The sequence below is a fragment of the Aspergillus tubingensis genome (assembly GCF_013340325.1).
Source record: "Aspergillus tubingensis WU-2223L DNA, scaffold_7, whole genome shotgun sequence".
Lineage (NCBI taxonomy): Eukaryota > Fungi > Ascomycota > Eurotiomycetes > Eurotiales > Aspergillaceae > Aspergillus > Aspergillus tubingensis.
The window spans coordinates 3,576,127-3,595,233 of NW_023336281.1; the positions used below are offsets into that span (position 1 = coordinate 3,576,127).

The 19,107-nt window shown below is 49.3% G+C and overlaps 6 protein-coding genes across 6 annotated transcripts; 3 read left to right on the top strand and 3 right to left on the bottom strand.

The window, feature by feature from the left end:
• Nucleotides 1-185: 185 nt before the first annotated feature.
• AtWU_06139 (putative DNA repair protein rad9) lies at nucleotides 186-1,826 on the top strand (the record flags this gene model as incomplete). The annotated part of the gene is made up of 7 exons (XM_035501249.1): nucleotides 186-299; nucleotides 354-512; nucleotides 563-698; nucleotides 758-973; nucleotides 1,029-1,597; nucleotides 1,651-1,752; nucleotides 1,800-1,826. 7 exons carry the CDS (start codon nucleotides 186-188, stop codon nucleotides 1,824-1,826), a joined length of 1,323 nt encoding a protein of 440 aa, XP_035357142.1.
• A 57-nt stretch (nucleotides 1,827-1,883) lies between these two features.
• AtWU_06140 (alpha-tubulin suppressor protein Aats1) lies at nucleotides 1,884-3,041 on the bottom strand (the record flags this gene model as incomplete). The annotated part of the gene is made up of 1 exon (XM_035501250.1): nucleotides 1,884-3,041. The coding sequence occupies one exon, from the start codon at nucleotides 3,039-3,041 to the stop codon at nucleotides 1,884-1,886; it is 1,158 nt and encodes a 385-aa protein (XP_035357143.1).
• Nucleotides 3,042-3,819: 778 nt separating this feature from the next.
• Nucleotides 3,820-5,932, bottom strand: AtWU_06141 (putative MFS phosphate transporter; the record flags this gene model as incomplete). Its single annotated transcript, XM_035501251.1, has 3 exons — nucleotides 3,820-5,332; nucleotides 5,389-5,556; nucleotides 5,616-5,932. 3 exons carry the CDS (start codon nucleotides 5,930-5,932, stop codon nucleotides 3,820-3,822), a joined length of 1,998 nt encoding a protein of 665 aa, XP_035357144.1.
• Nucleotides 5,933-7,853: 1,921 nt separating this feature from the next.
• Nucleotides 7,854-8,268, top strand: AtWU_06142 (uncharacterized protein; the record flags this gene model as incomplete). Its single annotated transcript, XM_035501252.1, has 3 exons — nucleotides 7,854-7,887; nucleotides 7,974-8,070; nucleotides 8,124-8,268. 3 exons carry the CDS (start codon nucleotides 7,854-7,856, stop codon nucleotides 8,266-8,268), a joined length of 276 nt encoding a protein of 91 aa, XP_035357145.1.
• Nucleotides 8,269-9,478: 1,210 nt separating this feature from the next.
• AtWU_06143 (phosphatidylinositol 3- and 4-kinase family protein) lies at nucleotides 9,479-10,402 on the bottom strand (the record flags this gene model as incomplete). The annotated part of the gene is made up of 1 exon (XM_035501253.1): nucleotides 9,479-10,402. The coding sequence occupies one exon, from the start codon at nucleotides 10,400-10,402 to the stop codon at nucleotides 9,479-9,481; it is 924 nt and encodes a 307-aa protein (XP_035357146.1).
• Nucleotides 10,403-13,578: 3,176 nt separating this feature from the next.
• On the top strand, nucleotides 13,579-15,936 carry AtWU_06144 (transcription termination factor 2; the record flags this gene model as incomplete). Its single annotated transcript, XM_035501254.1, has 4 exons — nucleotides 13,579-13,626; nucleotides 14,312-14,655; nucleotides 15,503-15,696; nucleotides 15,755-15,936. The coding sequence occupies 4 exons, from the start codon at nucleotides 13,579-13,581 to the stop codon at nucleotides 15,934-15,936; spliced, it is 768 nt and encodes a 255-aa protein (XP_035357147.1).
• Between the last annotated feature and the right edge of the window lie 3,171 nt (nucleotides 15,937-19,107).

Sequence of the window (19,107 nt, forward strand, 5' to 3'; positions counted from 1 at the left end):
ACAGTCCCGCTTAGGTAAGCTCGCGTCGTGTTTGCGATCTGCCGTGACCGACTGACAGGATCCCAATAAGATCCAAGAGCCACATTGAGAGTTATACGAGGGAGTCACTGCAGATAAGCTTGATATATCAAGGGTCTCTATAGAGTTGCTTACAGCTGGATATGCTGTTCTTGTCATAAACGAACATGACAACTCTCTCATTCTCGCTCGCCCCGCAGGCGATATACCAACTACATGATGCTTTAATGTGTCTGGCAAAATTCGACGATAGTGTGGCAATAGAAGCTGAAATTGACCTGGTAAGCTTATGGCTTATTTTAAGAAGGCTGGAAATAAGCTAACGTGTTACCAAGCTCCGTTTAAGCGTCCTCAATTCAACCAAGACGGCTTACTCTGCATTTATCTTCGAGGCGGATAGTTTTTTTGAATCCTACTCGTTTGGTAGAGTGAGGAATGGCAGTTCGTCTAGGACTGCTCATCCGGAAAAATTCAGCTGTCAGGTGTTGATCAAGGTGGGAACCTACGTACTATGTAGTCTCGGCTTTCGGCTGACATACCACAGGCCCTCCTATCGGCCTTCAAAGCGAAGACGAGTGGACGTGACAAGGACACTTCTGTCGAACGGTGCGAGGTCGAGCTCCAGGAAGATCTAGATGAAAGCGAGTGCCGACTCGTTATCAGATTGATATGTGGACTTGGTAAGGCTCGGCCAACCCAATCCAGGCTGATATGTGGCCCCAGCTCACAGTCCTCCCAGGCGTCATCAAGCTCTACAAACTTACATATGAACCTGTCCATGTACAACATGCCATATTCGACAGGTCCAAAGCGACAAACGAATGGAGCATCGAACCAAAGTACCTGAAGGAGATAACAGATCATTTCGGTCCCTCAGCGGAGCATCTAGATATCTACTCCGAGCAAGGCAAGGCCGTCTTCACCAGCTTCACCACGAAAAGCTCAGACGGAAAAGGTAATGCTACAAGACCCTTTCTATGAACTACCTCCATACTCACAGTCTGTCACAGAAATCCTTCGCCAGCCGGTGCACACCTCCGTAGCTATTGAGAAAAGGGACTTCGATTACTATTTAGCGGAAGACCATCTTCACGTGGCCATCCACATGAAAGACTTCAAGGCGGCAATAGCACATGCTGAGACAGCAAATGCAAAGATCACCGCCCGGTTCACCCGTCCATCTCGTCCCCTGCAATTCGCCTACGAATCCGAGGGCGTCAAAACCGAGTTCACGCTGATGACTAGAGGGGACTCACCCGGAGAGGACGCCCCAGGCTCCTCTCGAGCAGCGCCCCAGCTATCCGCACGTCAAACTCCTGCACCTGTGCAGATAAGTCACAGGAACACGGCTCCAGAGACCGCACAGATACCTCCTCCCCGCAGTCGGTCGATTCGGCCACTCACTGGGACTTCTACCCGGGCTTCGCAATCCAATACCGAGACCCAACAACCGCCGCCATCAATGGAGTTCGACAGTCTGTTCGTTCCAGCGGATGACGACAGGCAATGGGACGTGCCAAATGATGAGGATGAAGGTCCGGTCGAGGACGAGCTCGGCTGGGATGCCACTGGAGAGCAGGTATGGCTCAATCCGCCGTCTGCTTCAAACCTCTTACTGACAAACCCCAACAGACAAGCACAGGCCCTGGGCTACGCGATATCGAACCCCGAATGGCACAGACGAGCCATGAGGAGGAAGAGATGGGCATCCCGCCCACTCAGCGCATGTCCCAGGTAAGTCGAGCGCGCTCGCATCTATTGATCGTGCTGACAACCCGTAGCTGCACGGCATTGGCCTCTTCGACTGAACAGTCACCCTACACCAGACCATAAAGAGGACCTCCTCAACAGAACTCTCTCCGCCATCAATCCCGAGTAATTACCCAACTCGTGGCACAACCTGCACCCAACCCAACAACCTCCCCGACCCCATCCGGCAAAGGAATCTGGCAACACACCCCCTTCACATTCCCCTGCGCATCCGTCTCAGGACCACAATTACCATGCTCTCCCCAACCACAAGCCACGACCGTCCTCCCATCCACAAGACCAAGCACATGTTCACTCCCCACAGCCAACCCCTTCACCACCCCCATCTCCCGCGGCGGCAACTGCCCCCGATCATCCCTCCCCCAACACACAACCCTCCCATCATAACAATGTACATAAACCCCATGCCAACTCGTCTGTATACCCTGAAAACAGCCCACAGGCTCCTTCCCCCCAGACATAACCCCCCACTTATCCCCAGGCGACCCCAGCACAACAAACTGCCCCTTCTCTTTATCCCCAACCACAACCGTAAACTCCCTCCCACACGCCGCCCCCGTCGCCCGGAACCCTATCTCCTCCTCGTCGACCCTAATACGGTCCCAAGCAATCTTGATTTCTTTCCCCTTAGCACCTAACTGACCTTTCCTCCCTCCTCCCCACCCATACACCTGACCTCCCTCCAACACAACAACCGTATGTCCCATCCCACTCGCTATACTGATGACTTTCTCCTCGAACTCAATGTACCCAACCCCCTCTTTCAAACTGGTCTTCCCCTCCCCAACCCCCAATTCCCCCCTCCCCCCGGTTCCTAGGACATACACTTTCCTCCCAGCTACCAGGAACGTCGCTTCCCATGTAGCTGACACGTCTGTAAATCTCTCCTCTCCCTCCTTGCCCATATCACCATCACCACCACCACCACCATCACCATCGGAAGTATTCACAACAACCCGCCGAAACCTCACCACCTCCCCATCCCCATCCCCACTCCCCGCAGGTAATCTGCCCCCGCACCGCCCATCCTCATTACACCCCGCCGCATATACCCTCCCATCGGAGAACAATACAAGGGTGTGGTTCCCGCCGGCTGCGATGCGGGATATCGTTGGTGTGTTTGAGGAGGATGAGGAAGCGGTGCGGTGGTATTGCTCATCATCGAAAAGACATTTCGTCGGGACGGAGACGTCTTCTGTGTGCGAGAGGCCGAGTTGGCCGGAGCCGTTGGAGCCGAAGGCGTAGAGGGGCATGATGCTTTTTCCCTTTTTCTTGGTGGAGGTGGGGTGGGGTGTCTGTGTTTGTTTCTGTGTTGGGAGGATCAATTGGTGAAGAATGTTTCGAGATAGTTAGGTCTGGAGGGTGAGGGGATGATTATAAAGTAGATTGAGTGGTTATATTGTAAAGTAGGACATATAGTAAGATTATGGAATATGGGAGAATATGCGTTTGAGTTGATGTGTTGATGCGATGTGAGGGGAAAAGGATGCGAGTTACGACACCGCTTTTCTTATCGCCTGCCCTTTTCGGTACAATGTAGGAGGGTTGGTGGACTGTCCGGCCGGCAGAATGCATGCGTGCGGGGCGGGGCGCGTCGCGTTGCGTTGCGCTGGCAGGGGCGATGCATGGTTGGACATCTCGGTAGGTGTCACGATCGTGATGTAGGTAGGTTACATGAGATCATACTACGCGTTGTACCATGGGACGTTTTGATTGGGTGGATGAATATATGGAGCGATGTTGTATGTAGAGAATCCCATATCATTGAGTGAACCATCACTTCATGGGTATATATATTAATCAAGTCTATATACTAACGAGTACCATGTATGTACCTGGGTATTGAGTGCAAGACGAAAGGAATGAAGGCATCTCTCGCTCGACAGCTGACAAGGAAAAAACAATGTACTAAGAATGCAAAAATGGAATGCGTGTCATCATCATCCAAAATCTGACGTGCCACATCCAATCAATCACACATGCTCGCTTTCCAAAATGAACACCCAAAACGAAAGAAAAGAAGAACGCCATTTATAGTTCGGACTTTTCGTTATATGACTCCGTAGACGAATCTTGCGCCGCGGGAGGCAGCGCGAAATTATCCGTCTTGGTGGCAGTCTGCTCCATCGGGCGGAACATGGGACTGGTGCGGTGGAAGTAGGCATGGACATGGCCCTCCAGGAGGGAGTCATCCGTGTCCTGCACGAAGTCTTCGCCCTTCTCGTTCTCGGAGATCTTGGCGGTCATGGCGGCCTCCCACTCGGCACGGTACTCCTCAACCTTGTGCTTGTAGTCGAGCTCAGCGTTGTAGTTCTTTCCGACGCCAGTCAAACGCTCCCAGAGAGAAAGGTGCTTGGAGTGGATAGCAGGACCATGGTATTCCTGCTCGCGACCGTCGCGGATGTACTGCCAGCGACGCTCCTGCTCCTTCAGATCAAGACCAGTGGTATCCGGCAGGAACAACAGAGTCAAGACCATACCACCAAGACCGAACCAAGGGACAACGTAGAACTTGGTCTGGGTGTCGATGTAGTTGTACAAGACGGAAGCCAGGAGTGCACCGCTCTTACCGCAAGCGGCGGAGAGACCGTGGGCTGTCGCACGAATGGGAGTCGGGAACACCTCAGCAGCCACGAGGAAAGTGACAGAGTTGGGTCCAAACTGGTTGAAGAAAGAACTCAAAAAGTACATCGCCTGGAAAGCGTGGATGTTCTCAGGCCGGGTGTAGTACTCATAGTGGAAAGCAGGGACGACGAAGAGGATGAAGCACATGAGGAAACCGATCATCTGCATCCACTTACGACCGTAGAGCTTGTTGTCGACAAGGAAAGAAGCACAGTAGTAACCAGCCAATGACACACCGATGTTGCACAAACTCCAAAGCCATGTTGGCATGATAGAGTTGCTTCCAGGGCTAAGCACCTTGATAAATTCGGAACTGAAAAGCTTGTTGCCGTAGAAGAAGACATCGTTGGCGAACCAGCCACCGGCAGTAGCGATAATGCGGAAACCGAAATAACGGAAAGTCAGCTTCAAGGAGTTGACATCGTATCCAGTAACAGAAGCCTTCTTCTTAGCCGCAGCAAGCTGCTTGCTGGCAGCCTTCATGTGGTAGGCACGGTAGTACACCAGCCACAAGGTGCCGACGGCGGGAATGGCGAAAGAAATGCGGTAGGTCCACTGGGTAGCCACCGAAGAGTAAGGCGGGTTACCGCTACCGTGGTGGAAGATGAGCAGCAGAATGATCAGGATGGCCTGGTTGAAGAATTGACCCCAACCCTGCATCAAGAAAGCACTGGTGACCTTGCGACCACGGTGGAGGCGGTCCTCCTTGGTCGAGACCTTTCCGGAGCCGACAGCGTTTTCCATACCGCTAGTGGCAGTCATGGGATATTCACCCCCAACACCAATACCGTAGACGAACAATGACCAAGCGTAGCAAATGACCCAGCCGTTCTCAGTGACACCCCAAGCGGCGGTAAGCATCACCAAACCCAGCAACATGATTGCAGCATCCTGAATAAGACCCCAGCGACGACCGAGCCTGATATCAATTAGCTATGATTGCCGCGATGCATTCTCCGGGGATCGAGAACTTACCAATCACCGACAATTCCGACCAAGATCTGGCCGAAGATGATACCGACAATCTCGAGATAGTCGACCGCGTTGATCCATTGTTTGTTGCAAATCGTATGATCATCCCAGCAGGACTTGAAGGAGGCCTCAAACAAGGGTTTGATGTTTCCGATGGAGAACAGAACATAACTAAAGAGGGATAATGTGAGCACAACGCGTTTTCGGCCGGTGACTAGACCAATACGTACCCCTCGAGACCCAGACCAGCACCAGGAAGAACCATATTTCGGAAATAGTACGAGATGGGCGAGAGAGGATCTTCCTTTGTCATCTGCCAGATCGAACTGAGTTCCCGCTTGGCTTCTGCGGCGTCGTAGGAACCGACGAACTTGATCCGCTTCAGGAGCGGCAAGTCGGCCCAATACGTGCCATCGGGAGTATAGCTGTCGTCAGGGCGAATGAGGGCGTCAAAAGCGCCCTTCTCGTGAATATCCATATCCTCAAGAGGGTTATGGGTTCCCGACATGTCGGGCCCATGAGGAGCGCGTAGGCCGAAGTCCGTCATGGTGGCGTCGTCGAAGGACCAGTCGAAAAGTGGTCCGACAGTCCGGGAAATTGACGACAGAGAGGGGTGGACGCGAGAAAGCTTGAGACGTCCGTTGAGGGTATTCTCCTAAGAGAGGAGAGGAGGAGGACGAGAGAGCAAGCTCGGATTGAACGTGATGAAGGCGTCACACACGATGCGGGCCAAGTCGGACAACGGCCAGCCGTCGAAACTTATATTCGGAGGGTGACGGCAAAAGGAAAATCTCTGGGCAGGCGTGGACCAGAACCAGCCCACCAGCGTGCTCCAGGCACATGTCCGAATGGTGGAACGTGATAAGCCAAAAGCAGGTCTGGGTAGCGGAGAAGATCCAACGTACTACTTAGTGTGGCGGGTTCCACTGGGCCTCCGGAGTCGAGGCTGCCGTGTCAGTGGTGAATGGCAGGCAACTCTGCCCCATTTTGCCCAGAACCACCTTCTGGTGCAGGGCCAAGCAACCCTAGAAGCGGGTGAAACTTCCCACGAGCCTCGAAAGCATAATTTTAGTTTCGCTTTTTTTTTTTTTCTTTTTACACTGTGTGTGCCGGGGTTCTGTTCATTCTCACAACAGCCCAACACAACAGCACACTGGGGGGATGGTAACACTGCAGAACGCAGAGGTAAGCTTCTTCTTCAGGGTCTGAACACCCACCACGAGCACAACATCATTCTGTCTCTCCTTACTTGCAGTCTTGGAGATGGATCTCGTGGTTTATTGCCTAATTGACATTAGTCCATGACTGCATCTCCAATGGATACAGCACTTTTTTAAAGCAGCCCACATCGGGTCGAGTGGCGGCGGAACTAAAGTAGAAGAGATACTTTAGTTTTAGTGCGATGATTAATGGAAAGTCGGCGGGGATCTTCCGGACGCGAACTTGTGCCGCCGGCCAATCAACGGCGCACGTGGTGGCAGAATTCCCCCAAATCCCGCCGGATCGTCTGATACCGCCTTCTAGAATGAAAGACCCTCATCCCCACCCGCACCAATCAGAGCACAGCTGGTCCGCATTCGGTTGACGGGGTGGCAGCGAACGCATAAGCGGGCATAAGCTGGTCTTTCTCTCCACGCTGGCTGGCTACCCAGAAGGGAAGGAGGCCAAGTGAGCATTGCGGTCACAGCCAACAACTCATTCAATTTCTACGCTACACACGGCTAATCCTGCGGAGAAACCGCTTTGCTTCATGATCATGCGGTGGGGGAAACTTTTTTTGGCTGACATGGAGAAAGAGGGGTTCCTATCATTGACGGTTGTGAACCTCACACGACCACTAACTAAAGCGCACGTCCCATTCGGCCGCTTTCTCCCCATACTCACCATTAAGTTCGTGACTTGTCAGCCTCTCCCTTGCATAATCTATATGCTGACAGATCTCTCGAGTCAAACTTGCATAGTATCGCAAATTTTGTTCCATCCGTTTTCGAATTGACACTTAAGGGGGAAGGGATGCTCCAGTCGACACAGCCTCACCATGTATTATTGTGACGGACGGACGGACGTCTGTCATGGCCGATCTAGATACCACCTACGTACCCTTGCTGGATGTTGGTGCGGCAGAGACATGGAGGATGCATATCGAATCCTAGTCTACTAGCCGATCTCCTAAGATTAGTTGCTTAAAACCGAGGGGATCTTGGCGCTTAGACACAACCATCAGCCAGTGGGAGTGCGTCTAGCGATCACGTTGCGGGACACCGTGCTGTTGCTTGTCGATAACGACCGGCCCGGTGTTGCCAACCTACCACATCTTTTGAAACTCTAATCAGCGCCTACTCTGGTACCCGGGCATACTCGTCACCAATCTGTCAACTTCCACTGTATGCCGAATAGTGGCTCCATATGGTCCAGGCGTGTCAGTGGTGGACGGACGTGTCGGATGGTATCCCACATGGTCGCTGAATATGCCGTATCTATCCCTTGCGGGAATGATCTCTGGTACGTGGCTGTATGTCGACCACGAGAAACGTGGGTCATTTTTGCTCCTAGACACTGATGGAATGCTATGGCTGACTGCTGGTCAGATCACCTCCTTTCATCTGCTGTGTTCCAGCGGACATATCCGATGCCAGCTCGTGTGTCGCTCCCAGGCAACGATGCTAGACACCACCGAGTCAAGGTGTCTGTCACTCGGCCCCGGACTTTCCTACTCGGGATGCTGATACTGTGTTCAGGGGAGCCAATAACATTCGAGCATCGAGCCCGTGCCTGCTTGGAGTCTTCTCGATGGCAGCAGCATCCCATATACCACCATCCTCCTACTATTGCTCTTGTCTTGGCACGACATCACTGCATCATATCCTGAGCCTTGCGAAATAGTTTTGCTGATCCAAATCAAAGGCTGCCCTTGGTTCTATTGATCCTGCAATCTCTGCTCGTCTGGATTGCCTCTAGCTACTGCAGGGTCCGTTGGTGGCGCTCAAGTTGGCCGATTGCCGTGATCCTTCATCATTAAGCGTTGGCGAAGCAAGCTAGGAGCCACGGTTGGCCATGATGGTGCGCCGAGGCACCCAGGATTGATTCAAGGCCTCATCTGGTTCGTCGACCCAATCTACCCATTGCGAGACCCCTTATCGAGGACGCGCGGAATGGTGGTCAGACACTGCCCCTTTTGTCAGAGCGGTCAATGTTTTCCAGATGCCAGTCAAATGACACAGCTCTTAGCCTTCTCTTAGAGGATATAGCCTGGATTACGAAAGATTGAGCGAGTAGCTCATGGCATCCTGAATTGACCCCTCGCTGGATTTCAGTACTGAGGCATCAAGTAGATAGGTGGCATGAAGTAGTTGCTGAAGGCACTTTGGCCTATCCCTAGCAACGATACCTGACATCAGACTCATGTTGGTCAGCCTGCATATGGGTTGTATCCTTGCTAGCTTCTGGCTCATTCTACGGGTATTCTTGCGCTCTTCCGAGAACCGCGTGTGCATAATGGGACCATGGATGCAGGTAAATATGCCAATGCTGCATCTACTACTGCGCACTTATCTTGCACTAAGCCTGGTGCCGGGCACTGCAAAGCAACCTACATTGGCCTCGAGCCCCTCGCCTAATGCAAGGTAGCCCTATCGGGCATCTCAGCTACGGACACGCTGTTTCCGGGTCTCTTTTACTGGCATCCCACGCCCGAATCAACCAGCTGACTCTGAAGGTTTGCCTTGATCCTGTCAATTGCCTTGTTAATGCAATGTACCGAGCCAGCCGCTTCCGAATGGAGGTAGAATTTCTCTTACGTTAACAAGCATTGACAAGCACCAACAAGAACAGAGTAGAAGTGTCCCTTGCATGAGCGGCTCTGGTCGCCGTGTTCGATCATCCGACTCATGTCAAATTTGCCTATCTTTTACTGCGGCTTCTGCGGAATTTGTGAATGCCAGCCAGGGCAATGCGCTCACGCAGAGTACAATCCTGCCGGCCGGCCGCACAGCTGCCTAAACGGGATTCCAGGTGCTTATGGCTGTGTTTAGTATCCAGTGCGATATGACCATCAATCTGCTTCTGATTATTGTCTAGGCTTACTGTGTAAGTTCTAATTCAGCAGGAATAAACTAACAGAGCATTCCATCGCAAACCCGAAACAACGGGCGTACCACCCCTGCGACCAATAGCTCAATTCCATGCAGTGAGGTGCGCCTTTGACCAGACTGCTATCAACCCTGATGCTGTTCTCGAATGCTGCCGTGCAGCTTCTGATTTCCTCCTCATTTGCCTCAAAGAAGACATCGTTTTCCACGAGTGCGAACATAACGGGTGCTGCGACATGCTTCGCCCAATTGTCTCGCCATGTGGGAAGCCAAATAGTTGGATACTGCTGTAACTCCACAACAGGAGTTGCTGTATTCAGGCGGTCACTGTGAGCTAGAACTTCTGGGCTACAGGTCCCTGGCTTAAACATCATTCCATCCTTGACATCCACAGGCATCGCAACATGATCCGAGCCGACCTTCTCATACACGGGTGGAGGAGAATTATTCGCCGATGGAGACACCTTGTCACCCATTCCGCTCACAATCAAACCACCGAGCGGATATCGTGGCTTCTCATCCTGTGCATGCATCGCTGCAGCGACGACACCTCCCATTACACCAAGGCTATGGCACAAAAGGACAATGCAGTTGCACCCGTTGCCGAATTCAGACCATAATGCAGGGAGGATATGGCTATGCAACCAGCGCCCAGTTTCTTGATTGAAGTTCGATCCCTCCGGGACGGGCAGAAAGGAGCTAGTTCCACCAACGCAGGGTCGGTCAATAGATACGAACGGGATGCCGAAAGCAATACTTGCTCTGGAGGCGGAATAGTCTGGCGTGGCATCAAAATAATGGCAGTCGTAAGTCCCGCCGTGCAAGGCGACAATCAATGGACGATGGCGAGGAGATGCGGCTGGATCTGGGATAGAGTGTATGCCCGCCACCGTGGCATTGTTCGGTAGGGCGATTGTGAACGACTGCATTGCAGGCTATACCGGTGGACTCGTAGACGACGCGTTATGTCGAATGTACGAATGGCGAAATATGAACAAGTTCAGGAGTAATTCGAATGAACCACTCAATGTTGGATCCGATCACAACTTGACTACAGTCCCGTGGGAAGTTTTCTTCCAAATATACCCAGGACTATGCACGCGCAACTTTCCTGATTTCCTTGATCAACCTGGTCAGGTGCCGCGGGACCCGATCGGGTGGGTCAGATCTTTTCTATTACAGGAACGGTATGCATACTACCAAGATATCTATCTACCAATTGCTTCACCAACATCGGCAATCAAGGGTCTACAATGACTTGATCTCCTGTAAAGTGTATGCTCGAGTAGCCGAGTTTGTGGCGAAGACCCACCCGATTCGGGTATAGGCCTTAACTCCGGGCACGTCCGTCGGATGATATCGTCGTTGCACGGAGATAGGATTGAATGGATTACAGTGGGAGGGTAGGAAAATACATTCTGTGGGCGAGATTAGGGGTCGTGGAGTCGATGCTGATATTCATCCGGTGGCAGGGGTATTGGAAACGAGCGGAGTGCCATATTTATATATATCTCTGTGGCCTGCAGGGGAGCATTACCTACATAGCTGCTACATGCATTGAGGCGGCTGCTTTAGGTTTAGAGAATATAGCTTAACTTACTATAGATCTCTGTTCGGATGGGTAATACGTACTAGCAGGAAGGATGATTATTATGATCATACCCTGATATCGGGTTATGGTTACTATTTTAGTAGCCAGGCTGAATACGATACGTTTCGGACATATAAAATTAGAGTTCTGCAATCAATCACTTAGTAGCTGATGGGATAAGATAAGAGATTATCAGATGCCATACCCGGATCTTGTTCTGCAGTGCCCCAGCAATTACTCAAAATCTCTCGACATGTCACTACACCCAATGAATACCCTGTTGATACTTCAATCTACACCCTTCCCCAAGCAATATACCTCTTCACCTACTCATCTATTGAATCCCCTGATTCACCCACGTAGCTCTGATTCTGACTATATAAACCTCACCTCTCCCTGTGGACTTCAACTTCTTTCCTTCCTCTCTACTCCTCCTTCTCTATCAGCGTTAGTCCTGGCTTTCTTATGATATCTTCTATCTTATATAATAAGTATCTCATATAACCGGGTATTATACCAATACAACTATCAACAACATATCATCATAGAAGAACATATAATATGATATCAATAAGATAAACCCTACCAGCCAAAACCATGACAGACACACCAAAGCACCTAGTGGTACTCGGAATCGCAGTACTACAAGAATGAAACTTCCAGAAAGTAATACCCCTCAAACCCACCTACCATCGAAATACATCTGGTAAATTCGCCCACTCATAATGCATCAGCGCTATTTTCCCCCTGCAAAGTACAAGTGGAACCAACCAATCAGATAGATAGAAAAATTAGCTCTCACCAGGTTTCATCTATCATCTATCTCGAGTGAGAGCATCCAATGCCAACCTGGCCATTTGGATAGAAGATGCAAGGGAGTGAATTATAAGCCTTATTGAAAGAAAAGGTCCGACATTCCAAAAAGGACCCAGAAATGGTCGACCCACTAAACCTATTATCTACATAAGCAACGCTCTTTATCGGACTGACGTCTTCGTTGAGGATAAACGCCACAAGTTGCTCTGTACGAGATTCAGCATGGAGTGCCTTAGGCCCGGCTACACCTTTTACAGCTATACATTAATTAGCAGAGGATGATTTACCTGCGATGAGAACTCTAACAAATTCGTTGAGTCGAAGTGGACATTTACAAGGACGCAGCTTTGCTTGAATGGCTACCAAGAAATTGCGTAATCTGCTGATAACTGCAACGCTCGTCGTATAGGCGAATAGCTTGATACGCTACGTCCTCCCATCGAAGACGGGATCCTTTATTTGCACAATAATATTCGCACAGATACAGTACGGATGGACGTAGGGTTACATGCTTCTCGAATAAATTCTATACTGAGTAGCTGGAAGGAGTAATGCTCAGATGAATATGAAGCCTTGATCAAAACTCGTCTAGATGCAACCCTGATGAGACGTGTTGCTCAAATCACATAATAATGTATGAAAATGATACTACCAGTCCCAGCAAGTTTCAGTACATCGACTTTCCGAAGCTAGGCTAGCCTGTGTGTTCAGACCCGAGATGGAGTACGAACTCTAAGTCTGGAAGTACGCACCGAAGACGTTCGATTTAGGGAAGAGACGGACCAGGAAGCCTTCCGCATGTGGTTGGTGACCTACGTCAATCCAAACGGGGGATTAAGAACTATCCCAAAAGTCTGCCGAAGCTGAGAGTACATACTTATCATATGTCCGGCCCGATAAGCATCATTCGGTCACTATGAGAGTTACTATCCCCCATCAATGCCTGGCTGCTACGTTTCGACCAACTGCCGATGTAACAATGATTGAAACCGGATTGATACGGCGGTTGAAACTCAACGACTCATCCGTATTGGAAATGTAAGAGCCCATGGAGGCCATTTCAAGGCGGATGCCTCCCTTTATGAAGAAGATTCGCGTTATCTTGATGAAGGTGGAAAGGTACACCCACCACGCAATGATCGGGATACTTGTTATGAAAACACAGGGAGACTCCTTAGGGACGGAGACAGTGGTTGTGCATGCACTAACCCCTCAAATACACCGGGTCATAATCTCACATATCCTAACACCATTACCGGATGTTGCAAGGAATGAAAGCCTGCCCAGGAAATGAATTGCATAGGCTAATAGCGAGAGGACGAATCCAACGGGACGGCTCCTAGAATACATGCCAGACATTGGAGTCATGGCGGCCCTCGAGATTCATAGTACCTTCATGCCACATCGCCATGGCTCTAGTCGGTGAGTTTTTAAGGAGAATTATGGTTTCATAAGCACAGTTGCGGTCTTGATCGAATATAGGGTCTTGGAAGCAGCTGACTTAGATACAATGGGGAGTGAACAGAAAGAATCTTGGTGGTGGGAAAATCTAATCGAAAGACTAACAGCCAGGAAGTGTCAATATGGACAATATTTTGATCCACAGACTGTCGATATTTTAATGGTTCCGTTTAACCAGTGCACCTGCAATTTGAAAATTGGCTAAGATGCCTATGCAAAATTGACAAAGCCAATGGCATGCAGGACGAGAAGACAGGTTACGCATTCTGGCACAGAGAAGAGCCAGTATGTAACTGAGAAAACACAATAATTGTCGAAGCTCAAGCGGAAGACAGACTAGGGCACAACCAAACTCTGGACTAAAGTAAAGAGACAGGCTGATTCCATATCAGGTATTGGGAAACATTCATTTCTGAGCAAATGACGGAAAGCATGCAGTCAAGAAAAAGCATTCCCAGACTATATAACTGAGTCGCGGTCTACTATTGACGCCACAGATCTTCTTCCTCATCGTGAGGGTTATGAGGACTGGGAAATATATAACATGAGAATTTTCAATAGGTCTATGACAAGATTAACTGCTTCCTACATGGCCACACCGATTACACTTTTTGGCATAAAGATGTTAATGTAGCAGAGACTAATACTATCATTGTGGAAGCCAAGGCAGTAGGGAAAATGGACTGGCATCAGGCCTTAGCATACTTGGACTGATGATGGGGGCCCTCCTAGCTGACTCAGTGGGACTTGGAAAAACTTACGTGGGAATCGATTGATTTCCTCTTGCATGTGAGTATATATAATGGGTATGGTGGGAGGCTTTTGCAGCTGACGCAATGCAGAGATACTCTATGTTTATGAAGCAGTGCAAGGACGATCATCGATAGGAAGTACTATCTGCGTTATCGCGCAAATATATAATAACACTTCCTCATTCAAAGTATTGTTAACACATGATGGGACTTATCAGTCAAGCATATTGAGACGCCATGCAAAGAGGCCAGACGTGCCTAGTTATGGTATCGCAACCGATAGTATCGACTGGGTCTTTACAAAGATTGACCAAGCGTTGATAGGATCTTACATCGAGACTCTGCTAGATGCGAGCCCTGAGAATGACACTCGCCTCTGGGACCATCAAAAACGGTTAAATATCAGAGAATTTCAGGCTGTTTATACAGACAAGGAACTCGCAACAATTGGCATTACCGACCTAGACTATCCCCGCATCCCGAGGATGGTCCAGAGTTTCTCACTAGAATTCTGGCGTGGAACCGCCGTCTTAAAATTCTGGCGGATCTGGACCGAGAAGATGTCAGAAGGCGCCATCCTAGCAGACGCTGTAGGCCTGGGCAAGACTATAGCAAGCCGGCGAGAAAGTCAGCACTAACCAACACTGATTGTGGTTCCTCCGCACCTTCTAAAACAAACAATGGTCCTCGGAACTGCAGAAGCTAAACAACAAGTTGAACGTGTGTGCGTACCTTGGAGACAAACGTACACAAGGGGCGAAGTATCCTTTTCTATCATCGAGTGTGAAGTTAGGCTGGGCCTAGGGATAGCAGCAGATAGAACTCTATTGCTTTGTGCATAGGTTTGTTGATTATGTCCCATCAGCTGGGGACCGATGACTGGTCTGCCCTAGGAGAGCTAGGAGGGGAAAATTCGGTCGATAACTCAGCTTGGGTTTGAAGGATTCTTCATATATTCAACCCGTTGTCCTCTCTTCAATAACCTAACTTGCTTTCCCGGATTGCTAAAGAGAGACTGCAGATGGCCGCAGATCCCCGCTACATCGCGCGTTGAGGACGCTCTAAGAGCTCGGTGACAGTGGAAGAGAGGTGTACAGCAAAGCAAAACAAGAGCTATTTGCGAAGTTACCTGGATTGGTGAGCATACACTAGCCAAGTGCTGGTCGGATGAACGATACCACAGGTCTGAAATTGACATAACTGGCTCCAGCGCGATAATCGTGGGCAAGGCTGGTGGATGAATTATCTTCTAAGACCTACACTTACGTGTGGTATATACACGGAGATACACGCATACTAACAGCCGAACAATGACCTAGCGGGGACTCTACCGTGTTCCACGCCCGCCAGCTAATCGTCCAATCCAATAGACACTCATGACCAGTCTGACCGTGCTGACCTCGAGATAGATTGAAATCGCCATGCAGCGAGCTTGTGCCAATCCCCACACTGGGCCTGATGATACCCCCTGCGGACACGACACAGACTTCTCCATCTGATGTCTCTGCCGACCGAGTGCGCCGAATCATGTACTCTCCAAAATCCGCCGAGGCGCTAATTATATCATCGTGGAAGTCTCCCTCCTTAGAAACTGGATCAGGGAGTGGGAGTTGACTGTCAACCCTAATGATCTTTATATCTGCGCAATGGTCGTGCTCCAGAAACACACAAGGACTCGCCAATCGAATATCCCGACCTGAAAGGAATGGGTAGATGCGGGAATCAGCCCCAGCAGTTCTACTCCCAGAATGTTGAATGGTGGGAGACCCTCGCCATCGCGAAGGCCACTCGCGAGCTCGACCGGATAGCCATGGGACCGTTATTGGCCCACAAGTCAACTTAAAGACTGCGCTTTACACGTGCCATTATTTGAAGAGAGATGACGGAACTCACTGGTATAAATTAGAGAAGAGTAATGGATAAAAGCAAAGATTACTAGGATTTACTCTATAACTTAATTGAAGGAATATGTCAGACAAAGTAGTAGTATATAAGTGATTATAGTGCTCTAATATCACTGAATTGAAATATAATGAGAACTGATGTAGCTGATAATACGGCGTAGAAGTAGTAGGTAGTTTGTCTGCTACTGGAAATAACTCCTACAATGAGCCCTGAAATTAGGGTCAATTACATCCGAATCCGATGAAGTACTGACTGTACAGCATCAATTGAGACTCGCCATTTATTAGCCTTTTACTATCAAGGACGTGCTTTGCTACCTGTTAAACAGACCAACAGTACCATCCCCCAAGATACTCAGCTCCTTACAGCATAGTCCACCTTCCATCCTTCGCCATGCAACTACCCATTGTTTTAGGAAGTGAGCGAAACTTACGGGATCACAGGTCAATTGGTCCTGATAGGAAAAGTGACACAGTACCGAAAAGGATGCATCTATATAACATCGGATGTACATAGTCGACCGGCTCGATTTGGCATTGGTATATGTCGTAGGTAGTGCATACAGGACAAGCACCAGTTGCTGATAGAGACAAAACAAAGTGATTTTCACCGCCACTTGCACTTCACAGGTCACATCACTGAGATCCCAGAGGATGAGGGACTGAAGGTGTTCAAAAACTCTTATGGGATTCCATAAGCACGCAGGATAGTCCGAAGACTAATGGATGAAGATGGAGCCGACATTTTAATGGACCGCAGTGGGGATACGCCTTAGACATGCATAGACTAAACGACACACTATTCCGGATCCTGTCGTTACCGTCCAGGCTTTCGGACGTGCGATATTGACTAAACAAAGTGACAGCGATTATTTGGCTTCCATAAAGACGTGTGGGCTTATATGAGCCTTACTGATGGGAGAAAAGCAACCCGAGACTGTAAGAGGACAAGATACCTGCCACTAAGTAGGGGAGTGTTCTTATAAGTCTTGCGTTGCTAGACATCTAAAGCATCCACTAGAGCTTTGCGGGCAGTGTCCCATTGTTCAGTTTTGATATGAAGGGCTTCATGATGTTCTCTCTCAAGTTCTTTCAGTCGCGTTATTTCTTCTCTGAGTTCTTTTTTCCGCAACCTTTGCCCTTCGGTGAGATCTCTTGTGGGGGGTAAAACCCCCTCCGGGACTTGCCGTAAAATATTCCGTCTCTGTCATTCCTGGTGGTGATTCAGAAGACGAACATGCCTCGACCACTTCCTCAGAGAGTAGTATCGTTATGAATCTGCAGACGCACATCAAGCGGAGCGTAACCATCACTAGCTTTCACAAAGCAACCAAACCAATAATTATGCTTGTTTGGGTTCGATCTGCTTAAATCCTCTCAATAGATATATTGAAACAGAATAATGCCGTATACATTTAGTCTCGTACTATTAGACTAATAACGCACGGATCATCGAGGCAACAGAAGATTCTGATCCTTCTTCTATCCAGTCTCGGTAACATGTCTTGGGGAAATATAGAGCTTGGTCACGTCCTCGGCGCAAGTTCCCCTCTCTGAAAAGATCAAGACGTTTGGTCTCGCCCTGTCTCGCCTGATTCCCTAAACCTGCGAGTCCACTCCATCACGAGTCTCTAGCACCTGGGACTAGTGAGCCATGCTTCACAGTGGACCCTGATCCCTCAACGACGATGGAGGGGAAGATTTGGATGGATGGACCATGCTGGAGGATTGCAGTGCTGACAAGAGCTGCAGACCGAAGTCATCTATACCTTTATCGTCGTCATTGTTGTCACTGTCCAACTCAGACTCTGCAGCTCCGCTAAGTGCGGCAACCCGCTGGAGAAGCCATTGTATCTCTTGGATTCTGGTGTCAGGAAGAGGAAGTCGCACCGGATCCGGAACTATAATTACGAGGCATTCCCTGGACTTCATGGTTTGATGGCGTAGTGGATTGTACAGACGTATGCCTCCTGACTCAGGATTGTAGTCTATAGAGGTTCATTCCGACTCCTCAGTATGTTAGCTGGTTATCAGGATCTCTTGTTGTGTTTGATTATAACCTGTGGGACCGGACAGCAGGAGTAGCGAACAGTAACAGCCGATCACCCATCGTGAATAATCCTTTCCTGCCCCGACCATATACTCCAGTGCTTCATTTATTTCTATCGAAGTGTACTCCCGCTTGATTTCCTCTGTAACGCTCTCCCTCTCTAGCCACCTATATCCATGCTGTCATCTGGAGACTCGACTTAGAACCCGACGATCGCATTAGCGATGGCTTCCTCCCGGCTTTCAACATCTACCCACTGCTAAGTTGCTGTAGTTGACGCAGAGCTGGCACCAATGTCGATACGTTGGACTTGGATATGGTATAACATGTGCAGTTATTGTTTTTTGGACGGGGTAGTCAGTCATGTTCGTATAATATCCAAAAGAGGAATCGACCTCTCTTTCGAAGTTGACCCATTGAATCTACGGAAAGACTTCAGACGAGTCATGTCTCGTTTGACATCATGTGTTGAATCATTCTGACACCTTTTGCCTTCCACCTTGATCAAGAGGTATTAACCGCTATTGTTCTCCAGTGGAAGAGCCACTTCGTAAATTGTGCCAAATCTTTTAGACACGTCCTCAGCCCTAGCAAAAAAACTAGTACTTAGGTCTGGGGAGAGCTTGGTTCAAGATATGCTTGGCTAGGAATTAATTTGCTGGCTGCAGAGCATCACTTTTTCTTCCTCAGAACCGGCTGAAGCGTCCGCAAATTTCATGTCGAATCTTTGCGGATTTCGTTTAGAGTATGTTTTTGTCGGGACACATACTCAAAACGGGCCTACGGCCCATCTTTCAGTTCTTCCCTTGCAGATATTCATATATCCAAGTTTATGGAAGTGAATAAATATATACTCGAAAGATAATTTCCAGGGCATTCTCATCTGGATCGGCTTTAGCCATTCTGATAATGCGACCAGATACTAGATCACCGAATAGTTTTGAGAGAGTATAATCAGATATACTAAACAACCGCACACCTCCATGATATTGATCGCTTTCGATGATTTCTTCGGTAGTATTTGCTAAAACCCCTAAGGACTCATTCGATATATCCCCCG